This window comes from Salmo trutta, chromosome 7 (genome assembly GCF_901001165.1).
Source record: "Salmo trutta chromosome 7, fSalTru1.1, whole genome shotgun sequence".
Lineage (NCBI taxonomy): Eukaryota > Metazoa > Chordata > Actinopteri > Salmoniformes > Salmonidae > Salmo > Salmo trutta.
Genome location: NC_042963.1, coordinates 5,142,406 through 5,161,121, shown reverse-complemented (window position 1 = coordinate 5,161,121; position 18,716 = coordinate 5,142,406). Strand labels below are relative to the sequence as shown.

The 18,716-nt window shown below is 45.1% G+C and overlaps 1 protein-coding gene across 5 annotated transcripts in view; it reads left to right on the top strand.

Annotated features, from left to right (window-relative positions):
• Positions 1 to 18,716, top strand: part of LOC115196775 (myocyte-specific enhancer factor 2A) — a 96,946-nt gene that overhangs the window by 36,272 nt on the left and 41,958 nt on the right. For all 5 annotated transcript variants that reach the window (XM_029757673.1, XM_029757671.1, XM_029757672.1 and 2 more), the window contains exons 3-4: positions 6,228 to 6,425; positions 17,593 to 17,796. In XM_029757673.1, the coding sequence (XP_029613533.1) occupies positions 6,372 to 6,425; positions 17,593 to 17,796 (258 nt within the window). In that variant the 5' untranslated portion in view covers positions 6,228 to 6,371. The remainder of the gene's footprint in view (positions 1 to 6,227; positions 6,426 to 17,592; positions 17,797 to 18,716) is intronic.

The following is an 18,716-nucleotide window of genomic DNA, read 5'->3' as shown; positions in this document are numbered from 1 at the left end:
GAACCAGTGACAATTCAGTTCACAGCCCAACCCTCTGAACCACTAGGCTACCTGCCGGCCATTGACTTCAGTTATGTTACTTAGCTGCAGTTTACCATTGGCATCATTGAGCGCTAAACAATGGGAGTGGTATGACTCATGGTAGCATGCTCTAGTTAGCGAGCCTTGTGGAGGGTTACGTTCATCCACCTGTACAGAGGCGTGCCGTGCCGAGGCTGTGAGTGGTGACACACTGCAGTGCTGGCCCGTCTCCACGTGCTGCAGTAATCCACCAGGATTTAGTGTAACTCTGCATCCCCTCTGCTGCCCCGGCCCTGCCCTGCTCTGCTCTGCTCTGTCACCCAACGAGATTAGGACACAACTCACAGCCAGGATTACAACTCTGCTCTCTACCTACAGTACATACAGCGGAAGTCGTAAGTTTACATTCAGCTTAGCCAAATACATTTCAACTCAGTTTTTCACAATTCCTGACATTTAATCCTAGTAAAAATTCCCTGTTTTAGGTCAGTTAAAATCACCACTTTATTTAAAAAATTTGAAATGTCAGAATAATAGTAGAGAGAATTATTTATTTCAGCTTTTATTTATTTCATCACATTCCCAGTGGGTCAGAAGTTTACATACACTCAATTAGTACTTGGTAGCATTGCCTTTAAATTGTTGAACTTGGGTCAAACTTTATCGGGTAGCCTTCCATATGCTTCCCACAATAAATTGGGTGAATTTTGGCCCACTCTTTCTGACAGAGCTGGTGTAATTGAGTCAGGTTTGTAGGCCTCCTTGCTCGCACACACTTTCTCAGTTCTGCCCACAAATTTTCTATAGGATTGAGGTCAGTGCTTTGTGATGGCCACTCCAATACCTTGACTTTGTTGTCCTTAAGCTATTTTGCCACAACTTTGGAAGTATGCTTGGGGTCATTGTCCATTTGGAAGACCCATTTGCGACCGAGCTTTAACTTCCTGACTGATGTCGTGAGATGTTGCTTCAATATATCCACATCTTTTTCCTGCCTCATGATGCCATCTATTTTGTGAAGTGCACCAGTCCCTCCTGCAGCAAAGCACCCCCACACCATGATGCTGCCACCCCCGTGCTTCACGGTTGGGATGGTGTTCTTCGGCTTGCAAGGCTCCCCCCTTTCTCCTCCAAACATAACGATGGTCACTATGGCCAAACAGTTCTATTTTTGTTTCATCAGACCAGAGGACATTTCTCCAAAAAGTACAATCTTTGTCCCCCATGTGCAGTTGCAAACCGTAGTCTGTTTTTTTTATGGCGGTTTTGGAGCAGTGGCTTCTTCCTTGCTGAGTGGCTTTTCAGGTTATGTCAATATAGGACTCGTTTTACTGTGGATATAGATGCTTTTGTACCTGTTTCCTCCAGCATCTTCACAAGGTCCTTTGCTGTTGTTCTGGGATTGATTTGCACTTTTCACACCAAAGTACGTTCATCTCTAGGAGACAGAACATGTGTCCTTCCTGAGCGGTATGACGGCTGCGTGGTCCCATGGTGTTTATACTTGCGTACTATTGTTTCTACAGATGAACGTGGTACCTTCAGGCATTCGGAAATTGCTCCCAAGGATGAACCAGACTTGTGGAGGTCTACAATTTTTTTTCTGAGGTCTTGGCTGATATCTTTTGATTTTCCCATGATGTCAAGCAAAGAGGCACTGAGTTTGAAGGTAGGCCTTGAAATACATCCACAGGTACACCTCCAATTGACTGAAATGAAGTCAATTAGCCTATCAGAAGCTTCTAAAGCCATGACATAATTTTCTGGAATTTTCCAAGCTGTTTAAAGGCACAGTCAACTTAGTGTATGTAAACTTCTGACCCACTGGAATTGTGATACAGTGAATTATAAGTGAAATAATCTGTCTGGAAACAATTGTTGGAAAAATGACTTGTGTCATGCACAAAGTAGATGTCCTAACCGACTTGCCAAAACTATAGTTTGTTTACAAGAAATGTGTGGAGTGGTTGAATAACGAGTTTTAATGACTCCAACCTAAGTGTATGTAAACTTCTGACTTCACCTGTAACTCTTACACCTGTGAACAAGTTGACTTCACATCCATCAAGCAGTTAACCCACAAGCATTTATTTTAGTTCAGTTATGGATTAACTTTGACGTACTTTTACTCAGACTTTTTTATGTTTAGGCAGCTATGTGAAAAGGTTTAGTAATCGACACATGCTACAGATGTACTGATACATAATGCATCAGTGAAGAAGAAAATAAAAACAGTACAGGTGTTGATTGTCTGTCTCCCATCTGGTGTCTCTTTTGAGAACTGTGCTTTAACATTCACCAGTTGTTATGCATAGATTTATAACACCTTTTATTATGCTAAAACTGATCTGAATTTTTGTAATGGCAAACAAACTTTTACTGTGTTAAATATTATTCCTCCCCAGCAACAATGATCGAAGTACATCCTGTATATAGCCTGTATATAGCCTCGTTATTGTTATTTTATTGTGTTTAGAGAAATATATAATAATAATAATTGATTTAGTAAATATTTTCTTAACTCTTATTTTTCTTAAAACTGCATTTTTGGATAAGGGCTTATAAGTAAGCATTTCACGGTAAGGTATACCTGTTGTATTCGGCGCATGTGACAAATTGTAACGGGTGTCGTAATGATCAGACCAAAACGCAGCGGGAACGTGTATACTCATCTTCTTTTTAATGTGAAGAAGAAAAAACAAACAAAATCACGTATACAAAACAAAACGAAATGACTCTAACAGTCCTATCAGGTGCTCAGACACTAAACAGGAGACAACTACCCACAAATACCATAGAACAAACACCCCTCTTAAATAAGACCTTCAATTAGAAGCAACGAGGAGCAGCTGCTTCCAATTGAAGGTCAACCCCATTAACTAAACATAGACATAGAACGACTAGAACTAACATAGAAATAAACTAACAAGAACATAGCCCAAAAACCCCGGAACACTCTAAACAAACACCCCTCTTACAAAATAACATAACCCAACAAACCCCGAACCACATAAAACAAACACCCCATGCCACGTCCTGACCAAACTACAATAACAAATAACCCCTTTACTGGTCAGAACGTGACACAAATAAAATGTGATTTTTTATTTGATTTACAGATAGAATAAGGAAATCTATTTCTGTGTTTTCTTCAGATAGTAGCTGTACCAAGCAGAGTGCAGTAGCAAACCTGGTGTCTGAGGGACCTCAGCTTGTCATCTCATATTTACGTAACAGAAATGTCATGACACAAGGCATTATGCCACAAGAACCTGCACTATAGTAGACTGCTATGACAGATCCTCTCACAGTTTAGAGACGAGGTGGTATGTGTGTGTTTCACTGTATTCAAATGAAGGCCTACGATTGTACAGTAGTGTCAAGAGAAGCAAGTCAACTGCTCTTCAAAGCGAGAGAGACGGACAGAAATACACACTCATACAGACACACCAGTAGAAAAAGTGTCAGTAGGAGTATTTGGAAACAGTGAATGAAAAAGAACACTGTCGTTCTCACCGACTTGTTGTGATGTGGTTTAGGGAAATTCTTCATGGGGCTTTGCGTAGTTAGTTTCCTTACTGTGGACAGCCGTGCGTGGGTTGGGGATTGTTGGCTAGGTGATCTCATGTTGAGTTTGCCTAACAGTGGTTAGATTCAGACAGCCAGACACTATAATGCCAGTGTCTCAAAGCCTAAAATTACTGTGTGCCGCTGGAACTGGCCATTTCTGGTCCCATGATGTTAGTCAGCTCTCACTGCTTTTTAGTCTATGGTAACCACACAATAGTCTATAGTGCTAACTGTATCTCTGCTGGACCGAGGCTGTATACTACAATGTTAGCCTTGCCCAGAGGTTCTGTTCTAAGGGAAATTTAAGCATTTGTCCATTTGCTTGTAAATGATGTCCATGTGTCAGTGATGAATGCTCATTCAGGGAGAGATCTATCTCTCATAGAGCAGAGATCAAAGTTCACCGGGCCTGCTGGAGTCTGAACCAGTGACCAGGTTGGCAGGTTACAGAGTACCTCACGTGGGAACTACCTCATCCACCTCAGAGGATTTAAACTTGACTGGGTGTACTCTTAATCATCTGAAGAGCAAAGCTGGCAGCGGCCTGGATCAGATGAGGAATTTAAAAAAATATTTGTTATTTATTTAACCTTTATTTAACTAGGCAAGTCAGTTAAGAACAAATTCTTATTTACAACGACTGCCTACCAAAAGGCAAAATGCCTCCTGTGGGGACAGGGGCTGGGATTAAATAAATAAAATAAAAATATAGGACAAAACACATCACGACAAGAGAGACAACACTACATAAAGAGATACCTAAGACAACAACATAGCATGGCAGCAACACATGACAACACATGGTACAAACATGATTGGGCACAGAAAACAGCACAAAGGGCAAGAAGGTAGAGACAAAAATACATCACGCAAAGCAGCCACAACAGTCAGTAAGAGTTTCCATGATTTAGTTTTTGAAATGAAGAGATTGAGATAAAACTGTCCAGTTTGAGTGTTTGTTGCAGCGCGTTCCAGTTGCTAGCTACAGCAAATTGAAAATACGAGTGACTTAGGGATGTGTGCTTTGGGGACCTTTAACAGAATGTGACTGGCAGAACGTGTGTTGTATGTGGAGGATAAGGGCTGCAGTATATATCTCAGATAGGTGGGAGTGAGGCCTAAGGGTTTTCTAAATAAGCATCAACCAATGGGTCTTGCGACGGGTATACAGAGATGACCAATTTACAGAGGAGTATAGAGTGAGTAATGTGGCCTATAAGGAGCATTGGTGGCAAATCTGATGGCTGAATGGTAAAGAACATCTAGCCGCTAGAGAGCACCCTTACCTGCCGACCTATGAATTACGTATCCGTAATCTAACATGGGTAGGATGGTCATCTGAATTAGGGTTAGTTTGGCAGCTGGGGTGAAAGTGGAGTGATTACGATAGAGGAAACCAAGTCTTGATTTAACTTTAGCCTGCAGCTTTGATATGTGCTGAGAGAAGGACAGTGTACTGTCTAGCCATACTCCCAAGTACTTGTATGAGGTGACTACTTCAAGCTCTAAACTCTCAGAGGTAGTAATCACACCTGTGGGAAGAGGGGCATTCTTCTTACCAAACCACATGACCTTTGTTTTGGAGGTGTTCAGAACAAGGTTAAGGGCAGAGAAAGCTTGTTGGACACTAAGAAAGCGTTGATGTAGAACGTTTAACACAAAATCCAGAGAGGGGCCAGCTGAATATAAGACTGTATCATCTGCATATAAATGGATGAGAGAGCTTTCTACTGCCTGAGCTATGTTCTTGATGTAAATTGAGAAGAGCGTGGGGCCTAGGATCGAGCCTTGGGGTACACCCTTGGGGAAAGGCAGTGTCTGAGACAGCAGATGTTCTGACTTTAAACACTGCACTCTGAGAGAGGTAGTTAGCAAACCAAGCCAAAGACCCCTCAGAGACACCAATACTCCTTAGCCGGCCTACAAGAATGGAATGGTCTACCGTGTCAAAAGCTTTGGCCAAGGAAGAGTGAAGCTCTGTGCTCGGTCTTCACAGGCATCTTAGGAATACTTTTGACTGACTACTGGTGTATATATGAGAGTAAGACAGACACAGAGAGGGAGAGAGAATAGGATACATTTTTTGTTGTTAAAGCTCTGTGATTCTGTCATCCTGCTACTGGTTGTTAAGCTTAAAGATCAAAGCCAGATATACCCAGTAGACATTGACTTGGTTGGGAGTCAACACCAGCTCCACATGGCAACTTGTACTTCAGTAAGAGCATAATGCAGTCATTTCTCACATAAAATGGAAAAGATAATTTCACACTTATGTATGAAAAGCTCTTGAAAGGCACTTTTATCATTGGTTCTGAATCAGGCCTATTCAACACTAAAGAGCAGATGAACTTATAAATTGCGTTTAGCATTTTCCGAACGGTTTCTCCTTTAAGGCTGAAGTGTTCTGACAGTGGCTCCAGCTGCTGTGGAAGTGCAGGTGAGGAGATAAGGTGCCATCATGTTCTCCGGTCTGTCTCATAACCTCTCTGTATGTGTCAGGGAATGGAACACAGAGCCATTGGCTGCTTTGTTGTGCCTGAGAAGAGATCACTGGGTGTTATGTTAACTCTGTTCTCTCTCTCTCTCTCTCTCTCTCTCTCTCTCTCTCTCTCTCTCTCTCTCTCTCTCCCTTGCAGATTGTGGTGTGGTCACGAAAACGTCAGAGCCAGAGAGAGAGAAGAGAGAGTGTTGTACAATGTGCTAGGAGATAAGGAAAAAGACGAGCTCGGTAGTTTTTCTGATATTCTTGAGGTGTCAGAGAGACCGAACAGAACGCAGAGATGGGACGGAAGAAGATACAGATCACCAGGATCATGGATGAGAGGAACAGGCAGGTCAGTGTCACCCCTCTCCCCTGCCCTCCACTCAGCATAAAGATGCCTCTCTCTCCACACACAAGCCAATGGCAGCAGGCTACTCCCACTTGTCTACCTGAGGCCTACAGTGTTGTTCCGCATGGAGTTGAAAACAGGAGTTGTCTTCTTACCACCTGTGGTGAATTCTTCACAGGGACTCAAAGTGCCCACTGACTTCACAGGACTGTATGTTTTCATATAGCAACCATTTCTATTTGAGGTAGCACTTTTCTCTGAAGTGAATTGGTGACTCAAGTATTTTCAATCCAATAAACACCATTTATTGTTTGTAATAAATGAACATTATCCAGTCCTTTAAGAGAAAGTATATCTCTCCATTTTAGGGGTTGGAGTAAAATGCCATTTCTACATTGGGTAATATTTTGGATAGGATACCTGTTCTATGGAACTGAAGCTGGGCTGCTGTCAGTGACAATATGAATCTGAACAGAAAGTCCCCAGCCGGATAAACAAGAACCATGACATTTTTTTGTCAGTGCAGCCTTATTTACAGACATGATTCCCCCGCTACCCTGCAATTTCAGCAGGAGAAGTTGATGAGGCAGCAGCAGTAGTATAGCAGGCTGCAGCGGGGGCTGCTTGGCGTAGGAGTGAACCCAGAACACTGAGCAGTGAGCGGGGCAAAGTGGGGCGACTGCGGCCTCTCCACACTGGAGGGCTTGTCCCTTGGCCTGGCAGGGCCCCTCGCTGGGCTCCGCGCGGCTCCATGCGGTTGCAGCTGCTTGGTAGTAATTAGGAGCAGCCACTGCACCACACCACCCTCTCATTAGTAGGGTGGGTCAGTTAGCCGGACACAGAGCACCCTTCTCTCCCTCAACTCTAACTGCCATGGCTCTGGTACTGGCCAGCCACAGAGAGGAGAGGCCTGCCCTGGAATTCACTCTGTTTGCCTGCTCACGCTAAATATAACCCCCTTAAACAGTACAGTACCGTCCTGTCTGCTCAACCACTGTCTGAGGCCGACTGTATCTGTGGAGAACTGAAATCCCTAGAGTTTTCTTATCTCTGCATTACATATGCAGAATATGTAGATCTATGTAAGGTAGTAGGTGTTCCTGTGAACAGCAATGTGTTTGATATTTTGCATTACCCATGATAAAGTATGGAGACGTGGTCTTTGAGCCCGATCCAATAGGATTTATCCTATTCGCACCCTCTCAAAATATCATTTGCACTCTCCAGTGGGTGAAACAACTTTTATGCCATGCACACAGAAAGCGAATTGAGGTTTTGCTCACCCTCCTGAGGGTGATAACATGAGACCTCATGCCCCTTCTCAATGCTGCTCTGCTCCCGCTCCCCCCATGTCTCTGACAGTTACTGTGTGGGATGCAGCTCAGCCAAGTGAGAAACCAAAATCTACATGATGGGCCAATTATCAGCATAACACCTGCTTCTGGGTGGGATCCAAATAGCAGTCCAGGTGAGAGGAGGCTCCTGCCAGAGCATTATTATCTGCACCATCTGCACTGACCTGTGACATCAGCAAAAAAGGAGAAGGAAGTAAGCGACAACATCAGTTCAGGTTGTTTCTGATTGCTAAATTGGCTGTGAACCCTCAGGATTATCAGTCTAGCTAACCAACGCGATATCTCAGATACCATTGGCTCGATTTTGATGAAACTTGCGTGAATGATCAAATCAAATCAAAGTTAATTTGTCATGTGCGCCGAATACGACAGGTGTAGACCTTACAGTGAAATGCTTACTTACAGGCTCTAACCAACAGGGTAAAAAAGGTATTAGGTGAACAATAGGTAAGTAAAGAAATAAAAACAACAGTAAAAAGACAGTGAAAAATAACAGTAGTGAGGCTATATACAGTAGCGAGGCTGTATATAGGGTGCCTGGATGGCAGGCACCCTAGCCCCAGTGATGTACTGGGTCGTACGCACTACCGTCCGAGCAATTGCCGTACCAGGCAGTGATGTAACCAGTCAGGATGCTCTCGATGTTGCAGCTGTAGAACCTTTTGAGGATCTCAGGACCCATGCCAAATCCTTTTAGTTTCCTGAGGGGGCATAGGCTTTGTTGTGCCCTCTTCATGACTGTCTTGGTGTGTTTGGATCATTTTAGTTTGTTGATGATGTGGACACCAAGGAACTTGAAGCTCTCAACCTGCTACACTACAGCCCCATCGATGAGAATGGGGGCGTGCTCGGTCCTCCTTTTCCTGTAGTCCACAATCATCTCCTTAGTCTTGGTTACGTTGAGGGATAGGTTGTCATTCTGGCACCACCCGGCCAGGTCTCTGACCTCCTCCCTATAGGCTGTCTCGTCGTTGTCGGTGATCAGGCCTACGTGTCGTCTGCAAACTTAATGATGGTGTTGGAGTCGTGCCTGGCCATGCAGTCGTGGGTGAACAGGGAGTACAGGAGGGGACTGAGCACGCACCCCTGGGGGGCTCCAGTGTTGAGGATCAGCGTGGCAGATGTGTTGCTACCTACCCTCACCACCTGGGGGCGGCCTGTCAGGAAGTCCAGGATCCAGTTGCAGAGGGAGGTGTTTAGTCCCAGGATCCTTAGCTTAGTGATGAGCTTTGAGGGTACTATGGTGTTGTACGCTGAGCTGTAGTCAATGAATAGCATTCTCACATGATGCGACTTACCATAGAGATCCATTATTTACAAAATCACCCTGATTGGCCTAAGGGGGGCGCTGCATCATTCGTGGGAGACGGCATGTTTACCGTTGCCTTGTTTTTTTTTGCCCAATACGATTTTGAAATGTCACACTTCTTCATCTCCCAGAATGGTTATCAGAAGAGCCCAGGCGCTGCCATTACTCTTCTATGAGAATAGGGCACACTGTGAAAACACTGGGAGTGCTGCTACAATAAAACTTCACCATGATAATGTAATGTGTGTGTATCTTCTCTCTATGGACCATGAAACACACAGTCCCCTTTCCCTGGGGTGTGCTCCTAACCAAGGGGGAACGGCCATTAGCATTCAGGCTCATTATCAGAAGACAGTTAGAATCTTTATCCGCATGGCTTCACCGCCAGCAATCCGTATTCATAGCATTAATGGGGAATAACGGCATATTTCTAAAATGTGACTATGTTCCTAAACCCCTCTGATTTGTTGTAGGACTGTCTGTCAAAGTGTGCACCTCTCTCACTCAGCTAGAGCTAGAGCTAGGTCACAGGGTACACAGCCCCCCACTCACTACAGCGCAAATATGCAGAAAATATAAACGTTTTGTCACAGCGAAACAATACTAAATTCAGGAAGTCCAGTCGATTGTGAGATATGGCATATACATTTTATATGATCAATTTGGGTCGCGGGTTCACATTTGTACATTTTCTGAGATCTCTGCCAAGCAAGGAGGAAACAGCAGTCAGCTCATGCAACAAACACACGCAGGAGGGGACACCTCATAAACACAACACACCGGCAGTTTTCAAAATAGCCTACAGACTTTAGCACATCACCCAACACAACACACCTTTACTATATTGTCAGAAGCATCATCAGACCTTGGTAGTAGTCTATTTCATTCGTTTTTCAATGCACTGGAAACCAAGCAGAAAATGTTGGGCTCTAAAGATGGCATTGTAACCACACAAATACATTAGAAGGTCATTGTCGGCCTCCCGAGTGGCGCAGTGGTCTAAGACACTGCTTCGCAGTCGCAAGTGAGAGTCTGGGTTCGAGTCCAGGCTCTGTCGCAGCCGGCCGCGACTGGGAGACCCATGGGGTGGTGCACAATTGGCCCAGCGTTGTCTGGATTAGGGGAGGGTTTGGCCGGCAGGGATGTCCTTGTGCACTAGCAACTCCTGCGGTGGGCCGAGTGCAGTGCACGCTGACACAGTCGCCAGGTGTATGGTGTTTCCTCCAACACATTGGTGTGGCTGGCTTCTGGATTAAGTGGGCATTGTGTCATGAAGCAGTGTGGCTTGGTTGGGTTGTGTTTCGGAGGACTCACGGCTCTTGACCTTCGCCTCTCCCGAGTCCGTACGTGAGTTGCAGCGATGGGACAAGACCTTAACTACCAATTGGGGAGAAAAAAATAAGATCATTGTCAATCTGATCATAAACACTGTGCTCACAACCTTAATCGCCTAATTGATGTCATGTATTTGGTTTGGAATATATTCCGTAATACACTATAACGTTGTTGACAGGTGAAATTATTTCCAATGGGGTCGCAAGATTAAAGTGGGAGATAGGATTAGGTCGGCTCCTGTCCTCCTTGCTTGGCAGAGGTCTCAGAAAAGGTCAAATTGTGAACCCGTGACCCAAGTTTATCGCATAAAATGTATATGCCATATCTCACAATCGATTGGACTTCCAGAATTTAGTAATTTCTGTGACAGGATGTTTATATTTTTCGTAGATTTGCATTATTCCACAAAGTTCTATCTAGCGCTGCAGTGAGAGTGGGGGGCTGCATAACCTGGTGACGTAGCTTTCGCTCTAGCTCTACCTCGCTGTAGCTCTACCTCGCTCTACCTCGCTCTAGCTCTACCTCGCTCTACCTCGCTCTAGCTCTACCTCGCTCTAGCTCACACTAGCTCTACCTCACTCTAGCTCTACCTCGCTCTAGCTCTACCTCGCTCTCCCACTTTGACAGACAGTCCAATAATGCGTCAGAGGGGTTTAGGAGCATAGAAACATTTTTGAAATTTGCCGTAATTCCTATTAAAATAGTGTGGTAATACAGGACGCTGCACGGGGACAGCAGCAGGGGTGTTCTCCTAACATCAACACTGGAAGTGCTCTGGAAGGGTTGTTGACCTTTCACGCTTTATGGCAGAAAGATTAGCCTCAAGAGCCCACGCAGAGCTCAGGCAGAGCCCATGCAGAGCTCAGGCAGAGCCCATGCGGAGCTCAGGCAGAGCCCATGCAGAGCTCAGGCAGAGCTCAGGCAGAGCCCATGCAGAGCTCAGGCAGAGCTCAGGCAGAGCTCAGGCAGAGCCCATGCAGAGCTCAGGCAGAGCTCAGGCAGAGCCCATGCAGAGCTCAGGCAGAGCTCAGGCAGAGCCCATGCAGAGCTCAGGCAGAGCCCATGCAGAGCTCAGGCAGAGCTCAGGCAGAGCTCAGGCAGAGCCCATGCGGAGCTCAGGCAGAGCCCATGCAGAGCTCAGGCAGAGCTCAGGCAGAGCCCATGCAGAGCTCAGGCAGAGCTCAGGCAGAGCTCAGGCAGAGCCCATGCAGAGCTCAGGCAGAGCCCATGCAGAGCTCAGGCAGAGCATATAAACTATGTCATTTCTAGGATGTTTCTTTGCTTTCCTTTGGATTGACTCATCTTTCAATTCTCTAAAATGTATTAATAACCAAATCACTTTTTAATGAATAGATTTCATGACCCTAGAATAATTTTATGATGCTCACCCTAGGTCCCCCCCTTGGTTCTACTGCCTTCCTTCTCTTCATACTCTAGGTGTTTGAAAGATGGCGGCTGAGGTCCTGTCAGGTAGAAACCTCAGCTCAGCCAGTCTCACTGAGCAGAACAGCCTGCCTGACATACTAATTGCAAACCTGTGTAAACGATGAATTCTATAATGGAGCTCGACAACAGAATCACTATGGATGGATCAATCCTCAGCTCAGCCCAGCCAGTGAAAGGCCTGATTTACCCAAGTGCACCACCCTACAATTACTACTCCTAATGATAACACACACCTGTCTCATTTAGAGAATCTGGCTGAATAATTCAAGAGTAGGGGAATGTTCTGAGATGATTCCCTGAGGGGGATCTGGTTTAATAATATAATTTTCCTCACATGACCTGAGGAGAAGTGCCTTTCAAACAGAGAAACTGTCTGTTGTGGCCTGATTCTGTTGTGATTGTTATGTTGTAGTAGGAGACAAAGACTATGTGAGAGTCCATGGAGGAGACGACAGGGCTTTTTAGTGCAGCATGTGCTGGGGTCTCCCTCCCAGTGAAAGGACATTGGAAGGTACATAGTGACCTTGTTTTGTGGTGGCTCAGTTGGTAGAGCACAGCGCTTGCAAAGGTGGTGTTGTGGGTTCGATTCCCACGGGGGACCAGTTACGATAAAGCATGAAAATAAATGTCACTACTGTAAGAAACAAATATTTAAAAAAAATAAAGTGTGACTGGCTGTGTCTGGCCCAGGGAACGCTACGTAGTTAGCTCCTCGTGTCTAATGACGTCCTCTGGATGCCATTAAGCAGGCTCACTGGGGGTAATTGCCCAAGTCATTAAAAGTTTGATGATTTTTCTGCTGGGTGGAGGGTTGCCTGCCCTTGCTGTGGGCACCGTGCTGCTCTCTCTTTCCCTCTCCCTATCTCTCTCTCTCTCTCCCTCTCCCTCTCCCTCTCTCACCAGGGAGCAGCAGAGCACATCTCTATTTTTCATCTCTTTCTCTCCCCACTCTGAAACTCTGAAAGCTCCAGGGCCAACTCCATTATTTATTTAACAGGTAAAAACCTTGTTGGTAGAGAATGGAGAGAATAAAGGAAGGTGAAGTGGTGGAAAACAGGGGAGGCTAGGTGGAGTGCGTCTATGACGCATGTTTGAAAAAATATAATGTTTAACTGCCTTACAAATGAGAGGGTAGCAGCTATATGTGAAACAGGGAAAATTTTGTTTTGTTTTCCAATGGTGAAGTATTAGCAAGAGGTTAGTGAGGGAAGTATAATGGTCTGCTCCTGTTGTCAGATTGAAAAGCAGAGCCAATGAGATTATTCAACCTTTTCTACCCATCAGGACAGACAGACCGTTATGAATTTAATGATTCAAATTACGTCCAATAATGAATGATAATGACATTATTTTCTAGCACCAGTCCTCTCACCGGCTCAGCCGAGTGAACTCTATACATCCAGTTTGAACGTAGACCTAGTAGAGGAGGTCGGAGTGGTGGGCTCATTTCTTGTGGTCTAATGGGAAGGATTGTCCACTTAGGTTCCAAGGTCAAGCCCAGCTGGTGGGCCAGGCCTCTTGATCCTGCGGTGGTCCATTGGCACAGGGGTCCTGGAGCTGTCCATCCTCCCTGTGAGAGCTGATCCAGCCAGACAGGACAGGAGGGAAGGCCTTGTGCCTAGTACTGTACACTAGTACTGCACAGCCAAGGAGCCAGGGGGCCCGGGTCACTCTCACAGCTGGTGTCAGGGCACACATGCTCTGCAGCCAACCAAGCCTACCCATCCTTCCACACCCCTGTCTGCCATGGAGACCATTAGAGTGGACATGGAGACCTGAAGGAAAAGTAGTTGGAGAAAGTTTTCTATGAGAGCAGAATTAGCACCCCCAGCTCGTCACTAGCAGTGAGAGAGAATCTGAAAAGGTCAAGGTTTTCAGCCAGGCACACAATCAGGTGAGAAATGCTAATATAATTACTGTCTGTCTGCTAGGCATTGTGTGGGTTATTATAATGACCTTATCAAAGGCTGCAGAAAGTTGGAGAAATGGATCCATTTTACATTTAGAGTTTAAAATAGTTGAGTCATTAGATTTTTTCTATATTTGCAGTTGATTGCTTCCAGAGGATAATAGTAGCACACTAGTAACTTGTGGTACCCTAAAGTAGTTTGTTCCACATGATTTACATTGGATACTCCTTTCGCTGTCACTGTCATTGCACGAATTAGATGGTACATTAACTAAACATAATCATTACACTTGAAGCACCATCCAAATTCTTGAGGAACCCATAGAATGGTGTCTATGTGTGTGGGTGTCTTTGACGCGGTGAGCAATAGAAAACCCTGCCTACAGACTAGCCCACGTGACCTCAAGGGTGTCTGTGGTTTTCCACTGTCTCACCAGGTAGTCACCCCATAGAGGACAGGGGGTGGGGAGTGTCAACCCAAAGGCCCACGCCTCAGCAAGGACTCGACTCTGCGGTGTAGGCTACTGATAGTTATGACACAAAGGGCTTGGTCTCGCTGCATCTAAGAGCTTTTATTATGATGAAGATATACCTTGTTGTACATTAGTATGAAGCACAGTATGTGGACATATTGTTTGCCCTATCTGTATTCTCTTCTTTGATCAGGGCATACAGTACAGAAACCATGTCAGACATGTTTCCTACAGTATGTCCAGTCAGTGCAAGGATACAGACAGTACAATAGAATAGGGAACACTCCTCTTTAAGAGTAAGCAGCTGGCTCTGCAGGGGCGATGCGGAACGAAGCAGGGTCTCTGTGCTCCTCTGGGTGAAATGAAGCAGGAGCCTGGGTCAGCACCTCGCTGTGGCCCTGCTCTTCCACTCAGCACACCGAGAGCCAGCCCAGCCAGGTGGAACAAAGTCCCAGCTCACCAGTTCAGTTCATTCACCCAGGGTTAGCTTCCTGCTTCCTGCTGAAAGGTAATGCTCCCTCCCTCCATGGCTTAGCTTAGCAGACACACTCATCTGCTAAAATGCAGTCCATTTGTTAATCATTTCCCCACATGACAGTCGGTGCTTTCCAGCCGATTAAACAAACAAGTAAGCAAGCAAGCAGCTCTGAGAAGGAGTGTGAGTCAAGGGAGGTCAGTGTCAGGTGGTTTGACCTGTCACACACAGGTCCATTAACCTGCACCAGGAGCTACTGTAGCCTACTGTACTGTGTTATAGTCAGGTCTGATGAGAACGGAGTGGGGACTGGTCCTCTGTGGACCAAGGATACAGAGACGGCACATACCCTTGTCTGCCCTCATGGAGCGTATTGCCTCCACAGCACAAATAAGCACTATGACATGCACAAAACCAATATAGAGAGGAGTTGCTCTCCAGCAGGACTCGTATACATCCATATGTCAAACTTACTGTGAATGCAGACGTTTTTACATCAATATCAAATCATTTCTGGGTAACAATTAATAGGCAATTACAAACATTTTCTACATCATTTTCATTATCTCCAGTACATTACCAGTGTTTACATATGTGAAAATGGCGCACTACGTTTTGTAGAAAAAAATCTAAAGTAAGAAAGTTCAACCTGATGACATCATTAAAAATCCAAAGCGGGGATTTTGAAACACTGTGAGATTCACAGTGACGTGGGGAGCAAAACAATACATTCCGTTTGGCTGGGAACTCGTTGCAGGTTTAGAAAATCATTTTCTTACTTTTAGTCCTACCCTGTCACGTACAAGCATTGTTTAGGACCGTTCTTATCTATTTAACCACAGATCATAGAAACATACAGTTTTCACATATGTAGACACTGGTATGGTGCTGGAGATAATGTATTTGAGGTTGAAAAATGGTGGAACTCTCTTCATTGGTGAATTAACTAATTTACAAGCCGAAACTCCACGCATGCAAAACTTGCTTATTAGGGCCTCCCGAGTGGCGCAGCGTTCTAAGGCACTGCATCGCAGTGCTAGCTGCGTTACTGCATTTTCTGGTTTGATACCGGACTGTGTCTCAGCTGGCCGCGACCGGGAGACCCATGAGGCGACTCACAATTGGCCCAGCGTCGTCCGGGTTAGGGGAGGGTTTGGCCGGTCGGGATGTCCTTGTCTCTTCGTGCTCTAGCGACTCCTGTGGCGGGCCGGGAGCAGAGCACGCTGACACGGTCGCCAGGTGTACAGTGTTTCATCTGACACATTGGTGCGGCTGGCTTCAGAGCAGTGTGTCAAGAAGCAGTGCAGCTTGGCAGGGTCGTGTTTCGGAGGACGCACGGCTCTCGACCTTCGCCTCTCCCGAGTCCGTACAGGAGTTGCAGCGATGGGACAAGACTGTAACTAACAATTGGGGAGAAAAAGGGGGTAAAAATAAACAACCTGCTCATTAGAAGGTCCTGTGTAGATTGTATTTTCAACCAGCAACTGTCAGGAAATAACACTGATCAGACTTTTTCACACTTACAGTGTTAGTTTCATCAGCTGTTGTACAATATGATACAAAACACAGGAAAAACAGAATTTCGACGGCACTGGGCCTTTAACATGTTCTAATACTTGCAACTCATACTATTAAAATGTGTCATTTTAGGGAATGTCATTCTGGTATTTGGTTTTGTCATCATGTCCACACCTGACATGGGAGCAGTGACTGTCAAATGACATGTGGAATGGGTCTGTGTGTCTCCCAGAGTTATAATGGACCTGTGTAATTACCTGTAGTGTGGAACATTTGAAATTCATTTTTCACAGTTGGAGTGACCCCACTGTCTGAGTGGAGACAGATAAGCTATGCAACTCATAGGACTATATTGCATTATGCCATTTTAAATGAGGGTAGCCGCAAGCTGTGACCAATTAAAGTTGAACAAAGCCAGCTCATCTGCTCAGCTCCTCTTAGTAGGTCAGTGAAATTGGCAGAAGTGAATACAGACACATTCACTCTCCTTTGGCCTGAAGCACAGCTTTCACTGGCATATCCATAGCATAGCTCTCATTGTACTGTAACTGAATGCACTTTACATGATGCACACTGTGAGGATGATAGGCTTGCATAAATGCTATTGAGGAGGTGTTTCACATAAACAACATTACAGAACAGCTTGTACGTTCTCCTTGTTTCCCTGGATCAGGTTTTACAATGAAAGAGGGTCATAGCATACAGTACTGCAAAGGCAATAACGCAGTGTTACATAATGTGTATCAGCTACAGGAAACCACAGAGACAGAGACGGAGAGATGCAGGACAGAAAGTCTGCAGAGAGGGTTAGGTGTCGGTACCACTGGAGTGATGCATAACGTGCAGTCCTGTCTGTGGGCTCGTGTTACAGGCAGAGTGATGCAGGGGCAGGGAGGGACCGCTGTCCGTACCGTACATGGAGTCAGGAGCTAATCTAATGTATGGATCCCTGTTCCCAACGCCCTGATTCAGCTTACCGAACCGCTACATGACTTTACACCGCCTGACCTCTGGCCTGCTAACCAGTCACACCGGCCTCATATGCTCACTGTAGTTTTCCTAAAGGGATACACTTATGACTTGTGTATTATGAGAGATGGAGATAGGAAAGTGTCTTATTTTTAGTTCTGAAACTTTGCAGCTGCAGCCTGACCCCTTATCGAAGCAGTAAAAACACCCCCAGGCTGCTGTTCAACATCATTTCCAATTCTGTTTAAGCACCGTCTTTTATACATGCATACTAAATGATGTGTGGATTTATTTATGCATATTTTCTGGATTTGAATAGTAATTTTTGAATCTGATTTTGTTCCATGGTGTAACTGATGATGATGGTCTGTGTCTCCTCAGGTTACCTTCACGAAGAGGAAGTTTGGGCTAATGAAGAAGGCCTATGAGCTCAGCGTTCTATGTGACTGTGAGATAGCCCTGATCATATTCAATAGCTCAAACAAACTCTTTCAGTATGCGAGCACAGACATGGACAAGGTCCTGCTCAAATACACTGAGTACAACGAGCCCCACGAGAGCAGAACTAACTCTGACATTGTCGAGGTGAGTGGCTTCACATTTTCACTGTGCCATGGCAGGAAAACCATGTATATGCTTATGTTGGAAAAATACACTGTTTGGTCAATGGAAACTGAAGGGCCGGTAACAGTTTCCTTTTAGTTAACAGTCAGGCAGAGGACGTCTGCAGCCTCTGATAAGTTCAGCTATGAGAGATGAGTTCAGCTCAGGCCTATACTCAGTAGCTGTCCAAACAGCATGGAAACCCTGTTTCCTCCAGATACTGTACTGTAGATACATGCATGGATGAATGGCAGAATTATTATACCACCATTTAAGACAAAAAGTCTTTAAATGTTAGGTTTAATTACATAGCATTGTGTAGTGAACATACTTTAGAGATTCGTATTGGCTCTAAGAGTGTTGGAGAGAATTCCAGCAGCACTTGGTCTTCCTGGCAGCTAGTAACCGTCTACATGCCCAAACACTCACAGAAGAAGAAGAACCCACTTGTTATGCCAGCCTACCTAATCTGTCAGCCAAGAGCACCACTGAAAAGAAAATGGGGGTGATTATGTGATCCTTCGGGATACAAATACCTCTTACTGACGTAGTTGTGGTTTTTCAACCTATTCAGAACCTGTTTTCTGAAGCTAGTGTCTTAATTCTTCACTAAAGGCCTTTGCAGACTAAGATTTTAGACGTTTTATGCCACGATTTTGTGCCAGGTGTGCAAAGCTCTTAGAGACTTACCCAGAAAGACTCACAGCTGTAATCGCTGCCAAAGGTGATTCTAACATGTATTAACTTTGGGGGTTGAATACTTATCTAATCAAGATATATTTAAGCAATAAGGCCGAAAGGGGTGTGGTATATGGCCAATATACCATGGCAAAGGGCTGATCTTCGCACGACGCAACGCGGAGTGCCTGGACACAGCCCTTAGCCGTGGTATATTGGCCATA